The sequence below is a fragment of the Ochotona princeps genome, chromosome 14 (genome assembly GCF_030435755.1).
Source record: "Ochotona princeps isolate mOchPri1 chromosome 14, mOchPri1.hap1, whole genome shotgun sequence".
NCBI lineage: Eukaryota > Metazoa > Chordata > Mammalia > Lagomorpha > Ochotonidae > Ochotona > Ochotona princeps.
The window spans coordinates 25,988,324-26,009,664 of NC_080845.1; the positions used below are offsets into that span (position 1 = coordinate 25,988,324).

The following is a 21,341-nucleotide window of genomic DNA, read 5'->3' on the forward strand; positions in this document are numbered from 1 at the left end:
TCTCCTGGTTGGTATCGGTGTGGCTCCGGTGGTGGTGGAGTTTTGTAGAGGGCTTCTAATCTCCTCCAAATGTCGATATGAGTCTGCTGTAAGGCTTGGAGGGATTGAAGGTAGTTATGATCATTAAATTCCATTATTATTTCAGCTCTCAAATTGGGTATAATAGGAGGAGGTTTTCCAAACATGATCTCAAAGGGGGTTAGGCCTAACTTATAGGGAGAGTTCCTTACTCGGAACAAGGCATAGGGGAGGAGTGACACCCAGTCACCGCCAGTCTCTAAGGTTAGTTTAGTCAGGGTTTCCTTTAGAGTTCTATTCATTCTTTCTACTTGCCCTGAGCTCTGGGGTCTATAAGCACAATGTAATTTCCAGTCTACTCCGAGTACTGAGGCTAAGGCCTGGATTATCTGTGATGCAAATGCTGGTCCATTATCTGATCCTATCATAGTAGGAAAGCCATACCTTGGTAGGATGTCTTCTAGTATTTTCTTAGCCACCACATTGGCTGTCTCGTGCTTGGTGGGGTAGGCCTCTACCCATCCTGAGAAAGTGTCTATAAAAACTAGCAGATATTTGTAGCCATATTTTCCTGGTTTCACCTCAGTAAAGTCTACCTCCCAATAGGCCCCCGGACGGTTCCCCCTCTGTCTAAACCCAGGATTGGCTGGGTTTCTGGTCATATTAGCGTACTGACAAGTTTTACAGTTTTTCACAATTTGTTCAACCTTGGAGTAAGCCTCTTTAATTTTTACCCCAGCCCTTTTAATTAAGTCTTGCATCTTCCTAGCACCCATGTGGGTGGTACTATGTATGCTGTGTAGGAGTTCATCTCCTAGTTTTTCTGGGAGTATGACTTTGCCTTTGGCAGAATAGTTCCAACCGTCCTTTTCTAGGACCATGGGCAGTGTCTCCATCCATTTCAGGTCCTCTGGAGTGTATGAGGGTTGGTCAGGCAGGCAGGCACTACCTAGTTTTGGTAGCTTTGTAATTAGCACAGGAGTTGAGGCTGCCACCTCTCTGGCTGTCTTATCTGCCATGGCATTTCCTTTTGCAGCATGGGTATTGGCTTTTTGGTGCCCTGGGCAGTGGATTATGGCCAGTTTTTCTGGCAGCCACAAAGCAGTCAATAAGGCTAGAATTTCTTCTTTATTTTTCACAGTTTTGCCTTCTGCAGTGAGCAGCCCGCGCTCTCTGTAGATTGCCCCATGTATGTGGGCCGTGGCGAAGGCATACCGGCTGTCTGTATATATATTTATCCTTTTATCTCTGCCCAACTCTAGGGCTTTGGTTAGAGCAATAAGTTCGGCTCGCTGGGCTGAAGTCCCAGGGGGTAGGGACTCAGCCCACACTACCTCAGTCTCAGTGGTTACCGCAGCCCCCGCTCGGTGGAGTCCATCACGCACGAAGCTACTACCATCAGTGTACCAGGTCACCTCAGCATCCTGCAATGGCTGATCTCGTAGGTCTGCTCGAATTCCGTGAACTTGTGCCAAAATTCCAGAACAATCATGTAGGGGGGCATCCAAGTCTGGGTCTGGCAATAGAGTAGCTGGATTGAGAGCTGTGGGCACTCTAAAGATGATGACGGCAGGGTTTAATAAAAGACTCTGGTAATGAGTGAGTCTTGCATTGCTGATCCACCGGTCAGGTGGTTGTTTGAGGATACTTTCTATGGCATGGGGTGTGGTAACACTTAATTCTTGACCCAAAGTTAGTTTATGTGCATCTTTTACCAATAGCGCAGTGGCTGCTATGATGCGCAAGCACGGAGGCCATCCCGCTGCCACTGAGTCTAGTCTCTTTGAGAGGTAAGCCACTGGCCTCCTCCATGGCCCCAAATACTGGGTCAAAACTCCTTTTGCCACTCCCTGTTTTTCATCAATATACAAATGAAAAGGTTTAGTTATGTCGGGCAACCCCAATGCAGGTGCCGATAACAAGGCCTTTTTAATCTTTTGGAAGGAGGCTTCCATCTCCTCTGTCCACTGAAACTCTGACTGGTTTTTAGTAGCTCCATATAAGGGCTTTGCCAGTTCTGCAAACCCTGGTATCCATAGTCTACAGAAGCCAGCGGACCCCAAGAACTCTCGTACTTTTCGTGGGGTGGTGGGCCTTGGAATTTTCAAGACTGCTTCTTTTCTGGCATCTGATAGCCATCTCTGACCACCCTCTAATACATAGCCAAGATAGTTTACCTTGGGCTTGCAGAGTTGTGCCTTCTTTGCAGAGGCCCGATACCCCAGTTCACCCAGTGTCCGGAGAAGGTCCTCTGTCCCTTTTAGGCAGGTCCCATAGTCACGGGCGGCTATCAGGAGATCATCAACATATTGTAGAAGAGTGACCTGTTGGTGGGTTACACGGAACTCACCTAGATCTTCATGTAAGGCATCATCAAAAATGGTGGGCGAATTTTTGAACCCTTGGGGCAATCTGGTCCAGGTCAGTTGCCCACTAATACCCTTCTCGTGGTCTGTCCATTCAAAAGCGAACATTTCCTGGCTTCTGGGGGCTAAAGGCAAACTAAAGAAGGCATCCTTTAGGTCCAAAACAGTATACCAACAATGGTCCGGGGGCAGGGAGCTGAGTAGAGTGTAAGGGTTAGGGACGGTAGGGTGTATGTCCATTACCCGTTTGTTCACCTCCCGGAGATCCTGGACTGGCCGGTAATCGCTGGAGTTAGGCTTGCGGACTGGCAGTAAAGGCGTGTTCCATGCCGACTGGCATGGTCTCAATATGCCTAAATCCAGCAACCGTCTAATGTGTGGGATTATTCCAGCCCGTGCCTCTGCTGACATAGGGTACTGACGAACTCTTACTGGATCGGCTCCAGGTTTTAGCTCCACGAGGATAGGTGGCCTGTGTTTAGCCAATCCAACTCCTCCTGTTTCTGCCCAAGCACTGGGGAACTTTTGTAGCCAGTCATCCATATCTGAGGCTGGGGGAGTAGGTTGCTGGTGTAAACGGTATTCATCTTCTAGCCGCAAAGTGAGGACATGAATGGGTTGTCCCTTGTGGTCGAGGACTTGAGGTCCTTCGGGTTGAAAACAAATCTGCGCACCAATCTTAGTGAGCAAGTCTCTTCCTAACAGTGGGTAGGGACATTCAGGAATGACCATGAACGAGTGGGATACCCGGCCCATTCCCAAGTCCACCGTTCTTCGGGTAGTCCAAGAGTAACGGTTCATTCCTGTGGCTCCCTGTACCCAGGAAGTTTTGTTTGACAGCTTCCCTTGGGGTTTTGTCAGCACTGAATGTTGCGCTCCTGTATCTACCAGGAAATTAATTGGGGTCCCCTCTACTTTAAGAGTTACCCTGGGCTCGGGGAGGGGGTCCGAACCCTGACGTCCCTAATCATCTAGTTCTCCCGCTATTAATACTGGTGTTTCGTGACGGCGTCGCCTTTTCTCGGGGCATGTACTTTTCCAATGTCCTTCTTTTCCACAATAGAAACAGGCCTGGCTCCTGTTACGCTTAGGCCTTCCTGTGAACTCTTGGTTTCTATTGTCCTTAGGCCTTTCGCTTTGTCTACCTTTAAATTTCTCATTTAGTTCTCTGTTTATATCTTTCAACCTTTCCTCTCTCTCTCTCGAGTCTCTGGCTGTGGCTGCCAGTAGTATCTTAGTAAACTTGTGATCTCGTTGCTCACTGGCTCTATGTCGCCTCTCTTCTCTTTCTTCCGGACTCTCTCGGTTGTTGTACACCCTTTCTGCCACTACTATCAAATCTTGGATGCTTTTTTCTCCCAGTCTTTCTATGCGTTGCAACTTCCGCTTAATGTCTGGGGCAGACTGGTTGATGAAAGCCATTACCACAGCTGCCTTCGTTTCTGGTGCTTCCGGATCCATGGGTGTATATTGTCTAAAAGCCTCCATGATTCTCTCTAGAAATGCAGCTGGACTTTCCTCCCTACCCTGTTGTATGCTCCCCACCTTGGCTAGGTTAGTGGGCTTGCGGGCGGCTGCTTTGAGGCCTCCCAACAGAGTCTGGCGATAGACCCGGAGTCTCTCCTTACCTTCAGCCGTGTTAAAATCCCATCTAGGGCGGGAGAGAGGAAAACATTCATTTATCACATCTATATTGGTGGTAGGCTCTCCATTGGCTCCTGGTACCAATTTGCGAGCCTCTGTCTGGATTCTCTCGCGTTCCTCGGTAGTGAAGAGAATTTGCAGGAGCTGCTGACAATCATCCCAGGTTGGCATGTGGGTAACAAGAACAGAGTCTAAAAGATCAATTAATTCCCTGGGGTTATCAGAAAATTTAGCACTCTGCATCTTCCAGTTATACAGATCACTTGTGGCAAAGGGCCAATAGTGATGGGGCTGGTTTCCTTCCCCATCTGGAGGGCCTATGGCCCTTAGTGGCAGCACCGTGGAATCAGCTGGCCCTGGAGGTACCATGCGTTGTGCCCTGTGTCGGGTGCCTGCTGCTGGCCCCATCATTGGCCCCCCGTTCACTCCGTCTGCTCTGGTTGAGGGGGCGACGCGGGGCGAGCCCTGTCGGACAGGAGAGTAATACGGCGGAGGGAAAATTAAATCCTCCTCCATACCCCCCTGTAAGACGGGGTACAGCGGCGCTGAAGGTCTGTTTTCATTTGGTCGTTTCTCTGGGTGTTCTCGAACAGTCAACACTGCCTCCTGAGGTTCCTGTAGGGGTAGAAAGCGCTTTACCCAAGGAGGGGGATTATTAACTAGGTCTTCCCAGACAACTATGTATGGTGTCTGATCCGGATGCCCCGTCTTGGGGTGCATGGTGATTTCCTTCACAGCTTTGATAGCAGACATGTTGAATGTACCCTCAGCAGGCCAGCCAACATTGAACGATGGCCACTCTGACGAGCATAACGTTATTAATTTTCTTTTTTTAACATTCAGGCTTAAATTATGCGCCCTGGTCTTCACTTCCTTGAAATTATTTACCAGGAGGGAAAGGGGGGTAGTCATGGTCTGCCCCATGTCGTTGGTTAGTCAGATGCTCACACCTAATAGAGGAAGAGAAACATGGCTTTAGATGGGGAGAGTAAGGAACAAAGGGGCGCCGAGAGGAACTCTGGCTCTGTCCATCCATGCACCTGTTAGCGCAGATCGTAATTGTGCTGTGAACGTAATTATTAGTGTTGAAACAAAATACCCGTAACATAAACTACTTCCTTTTTTTTATTCATTTTTGTGTGTTCACCACTAAGCAGCTGCAATTCAACAATCCATTATATCGCTTAGGAGAAATGAAGCTTAAAGGGAGGATGCTACGGGAGGCAATTAGGGATAAGACCACATCACTAACAAGTTTGTGATGCAAGACATTTCGACCCATATACTTGAACATCAATGCATTTTAGTGACCAACCCGGCATAGTTTTATAACATTGCAAGATTATTATTTTAAAATAACAATTATCCGGATTGTCTCTACCTTTGGGAGTTCCATGGATCCTTATGGAGCTCCCAAAGTCAGGAAACTTAGTTCAGAAGCTTGAACAATTTAGTTGGTTAAATGTACATTCATCTGATCACGTTGATAAGCAGACCGGATTTGACCAATGTTGGGACACTAGAAGCTTCATTAAGTTTCAAAACCAAAAAGCAGAAAGCATTGCAAAACTATTACAGCTCATTACTGAAGCCAGTTGTCATAACACAAAATAGCTCGATTCAGCACCTAAGCTCATCACTAATAGTGGTGGAATACTCTGAGGATCAAAGGTTATAGAACCCCATACGTCCAGTTGGAAGCAGAGAGCAGGAGTAATTCTAGAGAAGGGATGAGAACCAGTCTTTAAAGAGTTAACTTATCCCAGGCCTCTCCCCAACAGGGCGGGGGTGGATGGCCAGCTCCAGCCAGGTCCTGTTACATATGCATTTCAATGATTAAATGCCACGCTGAGGCTAACCTGCAGCACCAGGAAACGGAGTTCACGGACTCCAAACTCAAAATCACCCGGAGAAAGCCTCCAGACTTCAAGCCCAAATGAGAACAGGGCTGCAGACAGGGACACATCCAATTCAAGACAAAGACATCACAGCCTCTCGAACCCGGAACTCAGGTGGAAAGGACACCTTTCAACCACTCGGATTCGGAACTCAGGCTACACATACACAAACCGGTCCCTCTGACTTGGCACTCGGACACTGGCTCTTTCCTCTCGAGCTTGGAACCAACCTGCTCCCCTCGAATCCGGAACCCAGCTAGGAGGCCGCCCTCCCCGTCAGACTCTGCAGGCGGAGGCCTTATCGAACCTGACGCCCAGTTAGAAGGCCGCCTCCAAACTCATCGGACTCGGAACCCAGGCAGGCTGGTTCGTCCGCCTCGGAACCAGGGAGAGCCCACAGTCCCTCAAGTCAGGCACTTGGACCCAGGGAAGTCAGCCGTGGGGGCCCGGTCGTCACCAAGGAAGCCCCAGCCAACAGGGCCGAATTACGCGTCCGCCCAGACCCTGTAATGTCAGCTGCCGACTCCCTATCCTCCGGAGACTTTTCGGCCGTCCTGCTTGCTCAGAAAACTAATCTAGAAACTTTCCCTCGCTGTATTCTGATTTGAATCTAGGCGGCCACAGATGGGTTCAATTTAACTTAGGCACGCCACTTCACAGGTTTAATTTAAGTAAGAGGTCCTCTTAAAGTTAGTTCCAGATTTTACAGTCAATAGTTCAAGTTTTTGCAGCCAATTAATCCTGGCAAGCATTCATCTTATAGCCGGCAGACACGAAAACATACGACGGTTTCACGGCGAAACAGACACACGGTTAACAAGCCTGCTAAAAGAAAAAGCATTGGGAGGGAACGCACCAACTTTTCCTCGGCAAAGAGGTGCCTGACCCGGAGTGACTTTCCAACCCACTCACTAAGCACTAGAGGCGAAGCACGGTCAAAAAGAAAAATGGGTGGAAAGGAAAAAAAATAGATGCCTAGGTGGGAGAGGCCTTCTAGCCCACTCACCAAGAACTAGACACAAAAACTCGGCCGAAAAAAGGTGAAAAAAAAAGGAAAAATAGAATTAAAAATTATGTGAGACTCACCACACACGCCCTCTGAGTTCGGTCCCGATTCCTGGTGATCTTCAAAATCTCGGTGGAACCTCCAAATGTTGTGCTGGCGACGACGACAGGGTTTTTGGGTGGATTCAGTTCCCGTGGGGCAGCCGGCAGGTCCGCGTATTCCTGGACCGCAGGTGGGCGGGGCCCGCAGCCGGCAAGCCCTGAGCCGTAGGCAGGTGGGGCTCGGACCGCAGAGCGGCCGACAGATCGACCTCGGCCTGAGGCAGGTGGGCTTAGGCGGGGCTCCCTTCGGGCAGCGAACAGACGGAGGTGGGGCCGTCAGCTCTTTCGGTCGTAGTTGGTTACGACCTAGAACAGTGTTACAGCTCAGTGTTACTGGCCAATGATAGGCCGGTCCGCGTACAGCTCTACAGGCGCCTCCTCTTCGGACCTATGTTACAGCTCCGCAGTCAGGGACAACCTGGGGCCGTCCCCGCCGCTGCTGTGGTCAAGGCCACGCTGCTTCTCTTCTTCGCGGTCGCTGGAATCGCCGTTTGGAGCCCCCTTCTGCTGCTACCACCTCCGCTGCTGCCACCCTCTGGGTGCCACAGTCGCCCACCGCGGACGCGGTGCCCCGGCTGCCGCCCCGGCTGCCGCTGCCGCCGCTGCCGCCGCTGCCGCCGCTGCCGCCGCTACCGCCGTCGCCGCTCTTTCCCGAAGAATCACCAGGAGTCAGGAGTCGTCAGGAACGTTTATTCAAACACGGCCGGGTCTCCGAGGAACAAGACCCCGAGCCTCCAAATCTTAGGGTATTTATACAGAAATCAGCCAATCAGAGGGTTATTTTAGCATCCTTCATTTGTATAAGGGACCTTCACACTATTGGTTAGTTCAAGGTGAGGTGGGGGCTTCCTATCCAGGTGATGGGATGAGTGTCACGTAGGCAGGTGGACCCCCGCAGAGTACCTGGGCAATTGCCCCTAAACCATTAGGCCTGGGGTCACATGGCCTTTTAGTAGAGCTAGTGAAGCAGGGTTATAGAGGCAGGAATACAGCACCGAGCAGGGGCAAATTAGATTTTTAACCATTCCACACATCCAGTTTCCCATCCACCCCAGGTCCCGGATGTAGGGCATGCTCCGAGATTCTTGCTCAAGTGGTTTTGATAGTTCACCAGTTATGAATTGCTGCCAGTCTCGCCACTCCAAGCACGATGAGGTCATTGAAGAATCCATTGATTGACATAGTCCATCATAGAGTCTTTGTTTGCCCAGTATTTTGCTGCCAACATATAACTGAGGTGGTTGATTGACTTGTTCTGTCTTCTGTCTTTTCTTGGTTAGGGTTCTGAGTCCGGAAGCTCAATTGGGGAGACGCCCAGAGAAACTTTGTGTGAGGTGTTCCCAGACCAGATTCTTGTACTGAGCTTTTAAAAATGTAACACTGTGGGCCCGGTGTGGTAGCTAGTGGGTAAAATCCTCACCTTGCAAGTGCTGGAATCCCAAAAGGGTGCCAGTTTGTATCCTGGCTGATCCACTTCCCTTCCAGCTCCCTGCTTGTGTCCTGGGCAAGCAGTCAAGGACAGCACAAAGCCTTGGGACCCTTCATCCATGTGGGAGACCTGGAAGAAGCTCCTGGCTTCTGGCTTCAGATTGATTCAGCTCCTGCTGTTGCAACCACTTGGGAAGAGAATCAACAAATAGAGGATCTTTCTCTGTCTCTCCTCTCTGTAGTTATGACTTTCCAATAAAAATAAATCAATCTTTTTTTGGAAAAAAAAAGCACTGAGTTATCTTCTCTTTGTCTCTCTTTACTTCCTTCAACAGTCTTCTGAAAAAGATTCTCAAGAGCATATAGTATTACAAACTCTGTGACCGACTAATCGCCCCCTCTCAGTTCCATTTCCTAATCCTTGCAATCTGTGAATACGCCACTTTGCAAAGTCAAAGAGACCCTGAAAACATGATTAAATCAATGGGATTATCCCGGCTTAGCCAGGGGGGCTCAGTACAGCCACAGGGCTCCTCTAAGAGGGAAACAGAAGAGTCAGCATTAATAGTAACAGATGTCATGGTGGACACAGGACCTTAAAAGCCATGCAAGGAAGAGGGGGTCAGTGAGCCAAGGAATGTGTGCTGGCTGCACAAACTGAACGAGAAGACAATTCTCCTTGGAAAGAAGACAAAACCCTGCCTACACTTTGACTTTTGCTTAAGGAGACTAATTTTAGACTCTGACTTCCAAATTCTTAAGAAAATAAATTTGAGGAGGTGGTGTCGTGGCATGTGGGTCAGGCCTCCTCCTGTAATGTCAACATCCTATTTTGGTGCTGGTTCGAGTCCCAACTGCCCCATTTCTGATACAGTTCTTTGTTGATGGCCTGGGACATCAGTAAAGGATGGCCTTGGTCCTTGGGCCCCTGTATCCACGATGGGAACCTGGAACAAACGCATGATTAGACCACTATGGTAGGCAATCTCGTTTTTAATTCGTTTTAATTAATTTAAATCTAAGTGTTGGCTATATGTGACTAATGGTTACAAGGTCAGACAACACAGACAACAAACAAAGGAATACCTATCAACTGCTTATTGAATACTAAACACTTTCCGAGAATGTAACAAACTACTTTTCACACATTGTTTCATGTAAACCTCTCAACCAAACTTTTTAGTGTTACTATCCTAGTTATATAGATGAGATGATTGAGTTACAAAGGAGCTAATTAATTTGTCATAGCCAGTAAATAGTTTGGAATCCAATACTGGGCCACTGTCAGTGGCCTGAACTAGACTCAAGTTTACCCGAATCCTTCAATTCCATCAGGACTGTTAGCTTTTTCGTTTGTTTGTTTGTTTTTCCTAAGACTTATTTATTTTTTATCAGAAAGACAGATTTAGAGAGAAAAGGAGAAAAAAAAAGACCTTCTGTCCCCTGGTTTACTTACCAAGTGGCTGCAACGACCAGAGCTGGGCCAATCTAAAGGGAGGAGCCAGGAGACTCCTCCAGGTCTCCCAAGTGGGTGCAGGGTCCCAAGGCTCTAGGCGATCCTCTACTGCTTTCCTAGGCCACAAGCAGGGAGCTGGATGGGAAGTGGAGCAGCTGGGACACGAACAGGCACACAATGGAATCTTGACACTTGTGTGGTTGTGTGGGAGGGGGACAGCCAACTGAGCCATCATGCCCTAAGACTGGTAGTCATTCTTGCCGGAAGTGGGAACACTTTCTCAAGCTCTCCTGTGCCAGCTCCAACTCACTCCCTGCCTTTCCAATGTTCCTAGTGACAAACTCTTTGAGCACAAGATTCCTATCACTTGCCTCATTTTCATCAATACTGTTGAGACCACATCTGAGTAATTCTTGTTAAATGCTGGTTGAAAAGAGTAGACGATAAATGGACACTCGGTTGGATACAGTATAAAGGAACTTGGTAGCTAATACCAACTATACTAACATACACGGGAAGAGAGCATTTACTGGCTTCAATAAAACCTTGTGATCACTGAACACCTTTTTAGAACAGGTGCTGGCAAAGCAGACACTAAGTATTTCAGGTTTTGTGGTCATAAAACCTCTATCTGCCATCCAATTGTGGTGTCCTTTCGTAACAGCATAGACAATGACTACGTGACTATGTTCCAATAAAACTATGACCTCCAAAAGTTGAGTTTTATAGTTTTACACCTTGAAATATTTTCTTTTACGTTTTGCCCCTTCACTTGGTAGCCGTTTACGAGTGTAAAGAGCATTCTTACCTCGTGAGCAGCGAGCTGTAGTTGTTGACCCTTAACTAGAATTAGAAGCAGTGAGAAAAGTACCCACACTGCATGGAGAACACCTTGGGAAGCCGGCAAGGCCTGTGGACTGCAGCTAGCTCTTTGCCTTCATTTCTCTACATTCTTTCCCTCCCCCGAATCTTCCATATTCCCTTGTCTCGCTCTTCAGGGATTGTCCTCACACCTTCAGCGTTCTTCTCTTTCAGAGCCATTTCTGTACATGCAGAAGGTCTTGTCAAGACTGAAGGCCAGTCAATACCTACAGTAATCGCTTTCTAATTTAGCACTTCCAAACACCGAGAGCTACCCGTCTCACTCACGTCCATGAATAAATCTCCACGCGCCCCACTTGAAACGTGAGGCCGGCTTGTGTTCTCCTCACAAAAGAAGCACGCCTCGCGTTTGCAGGACTCGGGGCGACCCCTGCTTTTCCCTCGCTGCCCATCAGTTGGCGCCTTTTGCCGTCCCTCCCCCCACCCCCATCCCCACTTTGGGGGCGGCGGTCGCTCGGCAGCTCGCGGGTCACATGGGCTGGCGGACCGCGGGGAGCCCTGCGCGGGCGCCGCGCCGCGGGAGGAGAGCGGCTTCGTGGCGCACCTACACCGCGCTGCGTGGGCTCCTCGCCACTCCCGGTCCCGCAATGGCGCCTCCGCCGGGATGAGCAGGCTTGGGCGGCCGCAGAGGCGGCCCTCGGCGTGCACCGAGAACACAGCTGACTGCCTCCTGCAGGTAAGTTCTCACTGCGTTCCACCTGCCCAACCCTTTCGGCGTGGGAGTCGGAGCTCCCATCCTGACCAGATCTCGAAGCCAGGGGCCGGGCTTGCCTCAGTCGGGCATGCCGAGAGCCGCAGGAGTGGGGTGGGGGGATGGCGCGGCCCTGGAGGCCTGCGCTCGGGGCTGGCCGGCTTCGGAGGGGCCCTATCCACCGCGTGGGCTGCTTCCTGTCAACGGCGACCGGGGAGCCGCTGAAGGGGGACCCTCTCCAGCGCCAAGGGGGCCGGCGTCGGCGTCGGCACGGGAATGAACTAGCGTCGCGGCAAGGGGGCCTCAGCGTGCTTCGCCCTGCAGGCTGAGCTGGGAGGCCGGCTGACTGGCGACCCTGGGGAGCCCGCGTGCGCGTCTGGGTGAGACCCCGTGGAGCAGGGCGCGGCTCGCGCGCTTCAGGGCCCGTGGCCTAATGGCCGCCCCAGAGCAGCCCACCCCCGCCGAACGTCTGCGCCTCAGGTTCCGCCGGTGGTGCCCAGTTTCCGACCGTGACCTGGCAGCGTGGGTAACAGGCGGCCCATTACGGGAAGAAATCCCGCCCCCCCCACCTCTATCCCCAGAAAGATTAGCTTGAGGGAACCAACGCAACGATGGAGAGGGTCAGCCTTGGTCTACGGGTGGGGAAACTGAGGCCTGAGCGCGATGGCCGCTGCCCAAGGTCAGCGGTCCACACTGGATCCCTGGCTCTGTCCTCCCGCCCCTATTGGTTTTCTAATTGTGATGGTCAAGGTCCCCTGGTTGTGTCTCGCTCTCTTTCTGGTTCTTGGGCTGCTGTGGCCGGTGTCGCACTGCGCCCACTGTGCTGGAGCGTGAGCTCCTGCAGGGTCGGTGTGACCCGGGCAGCGCCAGCCCTGCCGGTGCTCTCCTGAGGATCACAGGGCGGCGCCAACATGATCTCACCATGCGGACCCTCAGCAGAAAGAGCCTGCGGATGTGCGTGCGAGCCCGCACGTGTGATTTCCCCAGGAAAACTACAACTCCACAACAGAAACCGGAATGGGGTGGAGGCGGGAGCGGGAGAGGGAGGGTGTGTGCTTCTAGAATGCCCTGCATTAGGGACGCAATGAAGTGAGAAGGGAAAAAGTGTGTGCTTAGCACCTGCCATCAATACAGTCATCAGAGTGTTTTCTTTAAGAAATAAGATAAGCTTATTTGTAAAACATTTAGGAATCAGAAGAATGAATGGAAATGAAGGTGAGTTAAAACTATCTTTTAGGCAGTTGTTTGGATGTCTCAAAATTTTCTCTGCCTACACACATTTGACGTTTTAAATCAATAACAAAATCTAATTTGCATGCTTTTGAATGCCCATAGGAATCAACACCTTTTCCTCGGAGTATTAGCCTTTTGATTCTGTGCAGGTGAATTGGCTGTTAATTCTTTGGCCCATTTTTCAATTGGAGTATCAAATTTTCTCCTCATGACTTTTAAGCGTTTTTAATGTGTTGTATATCAAAATATGATTCTGTCACCCAAATATGCGAAACCAAAAACAAGCATTCTCTGACAACTTTTGCTCATTTCAATTCCAGATGGCCTTTAATACTTTGGTCAATTTTTATTGTGATGGAGGTTACACAGGTGTATAAATTTGACAAAAAAAAAAAAAAAACCCACTGAAACATACAATTAAATAGTGCATTTTATTGTTTGCAAAATATACCTCCATGAAATTCATTGTTGTTAAAAGCCAGGGAAATTATGATGCTAGATAATGGAGTCTACCATGATACTGCCACATGTAGAAAAGGGTTGATAAGTAATAGCTATAAACAGATCCAGTTGAAAGCAGATGGTGATAAATGAATAACTTAAGGAAAGTTCTTAGTAAGGAATAAAAAGGGGTTGTTTCTGGCTGGGTGAAGCCAGGTTGGCTTCTGAGAGGTGGCTTTTGATCCGATTTTTGGTGGAGGTAGTATGTGTGAGGAGAAGATATGGGACTAGAAAGACGGTTGGAACTGAATAGTGAGAAATCTTGGCAAAGAATTTGTACCTTATTTGGGATCCAGATGCGTAAAAGAATAGTAGTGTCATCACTACAGAGATGATTTTGAACAGATTGAGAAAAATTGAAGTGTTTGAAATGATGGCTGAGTGAGGCAGAGGCAGAAGGAGGGGCCTTGTTTTGTGACCCTTGATCACTCTGACTGCATGAATGGTATTATCATGCAGAAATATCATCCTGTAAATGACCCCAACTGTAAAATAATGAAAGGTTCAAAGAACCCAGCCAAAGAGGTTGGCATAGTTTTGATACTTCTTCTGGAAATGGTGGCAATGAGGGCATAGGTAAAGGTTTAGTGAGGGTGGAGACGAGTAACCGAGTGGTAGAACCTACAGAGAGTTTGGTAATTGCAAGTATTAGTCTTCACATTTTGGATGCAGGAAGGCAAGAAACATTAGAGGCAAAGCTCTGGCTCCAATGACAATAGGGACCAATAGTCTTTCAAACTAAAGTGAAGGTGGCGATGGCAGTTCCAACAGCAGCAGTAGCAGAGGGTTCTCTTTACTGCCAAGAAGAAAGCTTAGTGGGAGAGGAGAGCCACTGCAGTAACAGAGAAGTTACAGGTTACAGTAGTTTCATGAACTCGGTCAAGCACAGTGGTGCAGGGCCACCTATCACAAAGAAGACATGTTTTATCAGAATGCTTGGGTTCAAGTCCCAGCTCTGCTTTGGATTGTAGCTTCCTGCTGATAAACACCCAGAGAAGCAGTAGATGTAGTTGGATCACTTTTGCCCATTTGAGAGACCGGCATTGAGTTCTATACTTCCAGCTTTGGCCTGGCCCAGCCCTGACCGTGTGGGCACTTGGAGAGTGAGCCAAGAGATGATAGCTGTTTCTTTTGTCTGTGCTCTTCTTCTCTTCCTCCCAAATACATAGTTTAAGAGAAGACATATTTTAGACAGTACTCATACACATGGCTGAAAAACTCAATGACTAATCATAAGGTTACTTTAGATTCTGTTGTGTGGGAACCATAAAGCATTCCAACAAAGTGTTATAATGTATATTTTTTATTGTACCATGGTGTTGATTGCTAAATATAATAGTCTTACCATGACATTCAATAGGTGTGGCTGTGAAAAAGAAATACATTCTTAAATGCCTACATAACTCAGTGTAACTAGATTTTCCCCAAACCAGACATCTAATCATTGAATGTAGGAAATGATCCCGGCTCCCATGGCCCACAGTAAGTGTGATAGATTGCATTATTACTCAAAATATTTCTTTCCCCTCTTTGAAGAGATATATATTTACCCAATCATTGACTTCAGGCTTTTTGTATCTTTTCCTATAAGAAATTTAAATTCCTGTTTAGTTGAGTTTAAGACTCGTTATTCAATTTATTCCAGTCAGTGAAATGTAGGTGGAAATGACATGTCTGTGTTTCAAAAAGATTTATTTACTTATTATTTTTATCTACTTGAAGGCCGAGAGTGAGAGCTCAATCTTCTATCTGTAGATTCACTCCCACATGTCTGCCCTAGGCAGGGTTGGGTCAGGTAGCAACCGGGAGTCAGAAACTCTCTCTAGGTCTCCCCCATGGATGGCAGAGGCCCAAGTGCTTAAATCCCAACCTGTGCCTCCCAGCATGCACAAGCAGAAGGCTGTGACAGAAATGGAGTAACGAGGACTTAGACTGGTGCTACGATATAAAACCAACAATGTTCATGAAAAAGGCAGTGTCACCTGCATGGTCCCCGGAATACAGACGGCATGGAAGAGAGCCAAAATTGGCTCATGGTGGATAAATAACAGTAATAAGAAATCTTAGGGAGTCAGGGTTGTGGCATAGTTGATAAAGCCATTGCCTGTGACGCCTGCATCTCCTATGGATTCCAGTTTGTGTTGTGTCTACTGCACTTCTGATCCTACTCCCTGATAGTGGTCTGAGAAAAGCAGCAAAAGATAGCCCAAGTGTTTGGGCCCCTGCCACTCAAATGGGGGTCGCAAATGAAGCTCCTGGCTCCAGACATCAGCCTGGACATTGCAGCTTTCTTGGGAGTGAGCCCGAGGATGGAGGGAGTGGAGCTTATGCTTTATAAGCATTCTAGAAATTTCCCTGAGCAGATTATCAGACCTTTTCTCATGAGGGCCTAGAAATTAGTCACTTTTCCTATCTCAATCTTCTCTGCCTCCCCGTCTAGCCTCCTCTTATCTGTGAGAAGCAAAAAATTCCCCTTTCCCATGGTTTCATGTTGAATTCTGACCCACTTATACAAGGGTGCGAATGTAGCTGCCTGCTTTTGCTCGGCCTCTCCCACAGCTTCAGAAGAGCACATCTCAGGTGCTAATGTCTTCTGTGGCATGATCTGGAAGGAAAGGCATGTAGAAAGACCTGATTCTGCTCTGCATTCTGGAGCTGAACCCAAACTCATGCGCAAGAAGTGCATGTAATTAATCCAACTTTTTAATCTAAGTATATGTAATTAATCTTAAATGCGTATTATTAATCTAACTGGAATTGTTCTTTGCCCCAGCAAGAGCTGCTCACCATAGGCAGGGACCAAGTATCCTTGGACTGAATCCTTCTTTGTCTCTAATCGTCAGTGGACCACATTTTGGCAGCCATGTTTTAAAAGTAAGGCACTTGGGCCTGGCGCGGTAGCCTAATGGCTAAAGTCCTTGCCTTGCACACGCCAGGATCCCATGTGGGTGCCTGTTCTAATCCTGGCAGCCCCACTTCCCCATAGGAAATATTACCTGGGATTAAAAATCCTCTTTATGTCAACAATTAGTCAGAAACCTCAAGTCAGGAGTTACATGCTCTTCAAATCTCTCTGTCCTTCTGTCCTCTGTGGGTGCTGTGCACATGTCTTACGAGTAATGGAGGAGGCTGATTCACTCCTGGGGTCTCACAGAGAGTCCTCTCCTGTTGGTTGCTGAGATAAGATATGTCTCCCTACTTCTTGAATTTTCATATCATCCCACCATCGGGAGAGGTTTGGTATTTTACACAACTGATTGTAGAGGGTAAGGTAGGCTAATTACTGTAATAAAGAAGTCCAAAAGTCATTCCTGTTTAGACACAATGATTTAGCTCCCTGCACGGCCTGCAGTACAGTGGAAAGACACTGTGAAGTGGGCAACAGGAGGGACCTCTGTTTCATGCAGTTGTCCTGTCATCTAATGGCTATACCCTCTCTCCAACTGCATCCCCACACCGGGATGCTTAATTCAGATGGGGAAACAGACAACTCGAAAAGGCACATCTGTTCTCAGTCATCTTAGTTCAGATGCCTGCCTTAAAGCGAAATGAGATCATCTGTGTGCCCAAGAAGGAAAAAACATAGATACGGAAGTATTGGCAGATTGTACCATGGTCATCTCCTATGGGACCTAGGCATCCTTGCTTCACAAGAACTCACAAACTAGACACAGGTCTCCATATATGTGAAAGCTATAATGCCTATAAGGCAAGAGGTTTACAAGGGAGTCTTTAGAAAGTTAATACAAAATGCACATTTGTTAACTCCATTCTTCCACAGACTTCTTCTTAAAATCTGCTGGTACTTTCTCTTCTGTAGGCACGCTTTGATTTTGCATTGACCTTAGTGGTTTTACAGCAGCTTTGTCGGTTTTTATTGTACGGTTTGGTACAATCTTGTTTTCCATCAGAACATTAGATCTGCTTACTCGTAAAATATTACTTGAGTTTTTTGAACATACAGATACATTTTAATGCCATTTGTAGTCTGCATTATTTTACTTCCTAAAACATTTGATAGTCACAGTAATCCTGAGAGAGATTGATTTTTTTATTATTTTGACTTTGGAGCCGAGAAATCCAAGATGTAAGGAGGTGCGGTGCCTTCACACCAAAGTGAGTGTTGGAGCTGGGATTCACACCCCTGGATGTCTGACTCAATCCCACACTCCACTGGCTTGTTCATCACAGCATGGACCAGGCTTGGGACAACCACCTTCACGTCTGCCTGTACTTCCCCTCCTCCTCTGAAACGTTGATCTCCCACTGATCTTTCTCTACCGAAGTCTGGGGCTCTAGACTTTGCTCGTACATGGGAGGTAACTTACCCCACTGGTTCCCATGATAATGCGGATTTTTTTTTTAAAAAAAGAGGAACAATAAGGTTAAGTTACTAATGCAATTTTAATATACTTATATGAGAGTCTATGGATTGGAATCACAGGCGTTTCAGACACATTCTTTCTCTTTTGAGGGATATGTAGAAAAGCTTTCAGAAATAAGCATGCGCAGTTAATCAACAGTACTCTTGGAACTTGTTCTAAATGTGTGTATCTTCTGTGCCAGGTTCCGCTTTATAAATCCCCTTAAATGTTTTGTTTTAGTTTTTAACCAGTTTTTAACACATTCAAGCTGTGATTTGTAGATACAGTTCTAATATAGTGCTATTCCCTCCATCCCTCCCCTTTTCTCCCGCGCCCTCCCGACCTCCTTCATTCTCCTCTTCTTTCTTCTCTATTGGTTTTTGAGATAACATTTTAAATTTACATTACAGTAAAAAGGCTTAAATACTTCACTGAATAATAAGCTTAACAAGTAAGAAAGAGGGCCCTAGTTTAGTGGAAATCTAGAAAGCAGCTATAAATAACAATTAAATGGGATAATAGTCATTTTGTCCATTTAAATTTTGAAATCATCACAGATCATTAAAACTATAGTAGTATGACATTCTTAACCATTGGTTTGACAAAGATATGAAGCCAAATTTTACAAAACTATTTCAGCAATAATGGTGTACACATTTTTATCCTTTTTGTTGGTTTTTCAAGATGTCTGTTTTAACACCATGTCTGGAAGCTGGTGTTGTGGCATAGCAAGAAAAGCTGCCATCTACACATGTCCCATATGGGCACTGGTTCATGACCCAGATGCTCCACTTCTGATCCAGCCCCCTGCTAATGGCCTAGGAAAAACAGTGAGTAAATGGTCCAAGTGCTTAGGCCCTTGCACCCATGTGGGAAACTGGGTGAAGTTCCAGGCTCCTGGCTTCAGCCTTGTTCAGTTCTGGGTGTTGTAACCATCTAGGGAATGAACCAGTGGATGAAAGATCTCCTTCTCTCTTTGTAGCTCTGACTTTCAAGTAAATAAATCTTAAAAACAACAAAAAAAAAACCCCAGAAAATCCAAACTAACATGTCTTCAGGTAGTGAATAGAGGTAATGTTCTTATCTTACATTATGAATTTGTAGTGCATCGTAAATTCCATGCAGCTTCGTTATTAGGTGTGAGGGCTTGGTTGAATACGTGAAGATCTCATTAGCAATTGAAATAATAAAAGTCTCTAAGAAACCTTAACAGATAAAATACTTTAAAGTCAGCAGCTACACAGCCTCAAACTAGAATTCCTAGCTTATTGTGTGCTAAGTTCAGTAATTGGATTTTTTAAAGTTATCTTTACCACTTTCTACTTCCTCTTTCTGTAGGTTTAATTTGTGATGATTCTGGCCTGAGTTCCAGGATGGTTTGTTCTTGGGACCAGACCTGACCAAAAACTGACCTCATGAGCATATCAGTCTCTCCAGCTGCCATGCTCCTCCGGAGGCTGCGGCGACTCTCCTGGGGCAGCACTGCTGTCCAGCTCTTCATCCTAACGGTGGTGACGTTTGGCCTGCTGGCCCCGCTGGCCTGTCACCGGCTTCTGCACTCCTACTTCTATCTGCGCCACTGGCATCTGAACCAAATGAGCCAGGAGTTCCTGCAGCAGAGCTTGAAAGAGGGGGAAGCGGCCCTCCACTACTTTGAGGAGCTGCCCTCTGCCAATGGCTCGGTGCCCATTGTCTGGCAGGCCACTCCCCGCCCCTGGCTGGTGATCACCATCATCACGGTGGACAGGCAACCCGGCTTCCACTACGTCTTGCAGGTGGTATCGCAGTTCCACCGGCTGCTGCAGCAGTGCGGCCCACGGTGTGATGGGCACCAGCTATTCCTGTGCAACGTGGAGCGTAGTGTGAATCATTTAGATGCCAAGCTGCTCTCTAAGTACGTCCCTGTGGCCAACCGTTATGAGGGCACTGAGGATGATTATGGTGACGACCCTTCAACCAACTCCTTTGAGAAAGAGAAGCAGGACTATGTCTATTGCCTGGAGTCCTCCCTACAGACCTACAATCCAGACTACGTCCTGATGGTGGAAGATGATGCCATTCCTGAGGAGCAGATCTTCCCAGTCTTGGAGCATCTTCTGCGAGCTCGCTTCTCTGAGCCCCACCTCAGAGATGCCCTTTATCTAAAGCTCTATCACCCGGAGAGGCTTCAGCACTACATCAACCCAGAACCCATGAGGATCCTGGAGTGGATCGGGGTGGGCATGTTGCTGGGACCTGTACTAACCTGGATTTACATGAGATTTGCCAGCCGTCCAGGCTTCAGCTGGCCTGTCTTGCTCTTCTTCTCCTTGTATAGCATGGGGCTGGTGGAACTGGTGGGCCGGCACTATTTCCTGGAACTGCGGCGGCTGAGTCCTTCCTTGTACAGTGTGGTTCCTGCCTCTGAGTGTTGTACCCCAGCCATGCTCTTCCCTGCCCCTGCAGCCCGCCGGACTCTCACCTACCTTTCACAGGTGTACTGCCACAAAGGCTTTGGCAAAGACATGGCCCTGTACTCACTGCTGCAGTCCAAGGGAGAGCGAGCCTACGTGGTGGAGCCCAATCTGGTGAAACACATAGGGCTTTTCTCCAGCCTCCGATACAATTTCCATCCCAGTCTACTGTAGGAAGCCAAGGAATGTCTCTCTGGAATTGGCCACTTCTTAGAGATTCCAATATTGTGCTCTTTGTTTAGACATGGTTGCTTGCAGATATTTCATTATTTAACGTTGCTAGGATGCAAGGCACCGGGACAGCTGAGGAACGCACCTAAGTCACGAAGCTTGGCTTTGTTGGCAAGGGCAGCAGTTTGCCACAGGCCTGGACCTCTCTCCTTCCACACAGCCACACTGCCTCATGCAGTCTGACCTACCCAGCGAGAGTGTATTTACATACAAGTTACATTCTCTAATTGTTTTGAGCTCTGCTTTGCGATGGAGCTTGTGACTGCCAAAAATCTTGTGTACAGTGTTACGACTGATTTTGAATTTTAAGAGTAGAATTTGGTGAAACATAAGATTCTTTTGAATTGGGGTTTTTCCTCATTGGGTATGAGAATGAATGTATGTTTAGAATATGTGCCCAAAGAGGCAAGGCCATTTCACTTGTTTCCTTAACCTGGTGTAATAAAAGCTGATGAAAACCCTGCGGTGCCCAGCATCTTGAAGACAGGTGATGTGACTTCTGTTACCTGGAATCTTCTTTCCCATCTATTGCTAGTGCATTGGTAATCTTTGAAGTTAGTGAGAACTTGAAGGCACTGCACAATCTGGAGTAGTATTCTGAATCATTGCATCGTTTATGTCAGCATGATTCAGTATTGAATGGTTCTACAATATGCTGATTCTTTACAATTGGACATTTCAGAAGGATGTCGAATGAGGGAGCTCTTTACTAGTAACATAAACTTTTCCCTAACTATCCTGTCTAGCTGTTTACCTTCATTTCATCTTCTTCTAGGAAACATAACATTATAGAAGAAAATATGGACTGTGAAGAAAGATGATGTGAACTTCTATTTTAGGTTTCTGCCACATCTATGTTCATTTTCAACAGCTGTGAGTGCCCTTTTATCTCATCTGTAGCCTGTTATTTACATGCTGCTAAACTCTCATTTACTCCAAGTAATGGGATGGAAGAGAACTCAGATACCCTTCCCGTATCAAGCAGCATAAATTATCAGAAGGCTGGAGGTCTCTCACAGTCTTGCTTACCTTTCACAATACAGACAGATTTAAGAACCTCCCTATTCCG

General features: G+C 47.5%; 2 protein-coding genes across 2 annotated transcripts; one reads left to right on the forward strand and one right to left on the reverse strand.

The window, feature by feature from the left end:
* Window positions 1-429: 429 nt before the first annotated feature.
* On the reverse strand, window positions 430-4,781 carry LOC131481950 (uncharacterized). Its single transcript, XM_058672862.1, is given in 2 exon segments — window positions 430-488; window positions 491-4,781. Coding segments are annotated over 2 exon segments (4,350 nt in total).
* A 6,440-nt stretch (window positions 4,782-11,221) lies between these two features.
* PGAP4 (post-GPI attachment to proteins GalNAc transferase 4) lies at window positions 11,222-20,752 on the forward strand. The gene is made up of 2 exons (XM_004580941.3): window positions 11,222-11,475; window positions 18,927-20,752. Exon 2 carries the CDS (start codon window positions 19,004-19,006, stop codon window positions 20,213-20,215), a length of 1,212 nt encoding a protein of 403 aa, XP_004580998.2. The 5' UTR covers window positions 11,222-11,475; window positions 18,927-19,003; the 3' UTR covers window positions 20,216-20,752.
* The last annotated feature ends 589 nt before the right edge of the window (window positions 20,753-21,341 follow it).

What these genes read in the sequence shown, in the direction of transcription:
- PGAP4 (XM_004580941.3), top strand. Translation starts at nt 19,004, where the DNA reads ATGAGCATATCAGTCTCTCCAGCTGCCATGCTCCTCCGGAGGCTGCGG.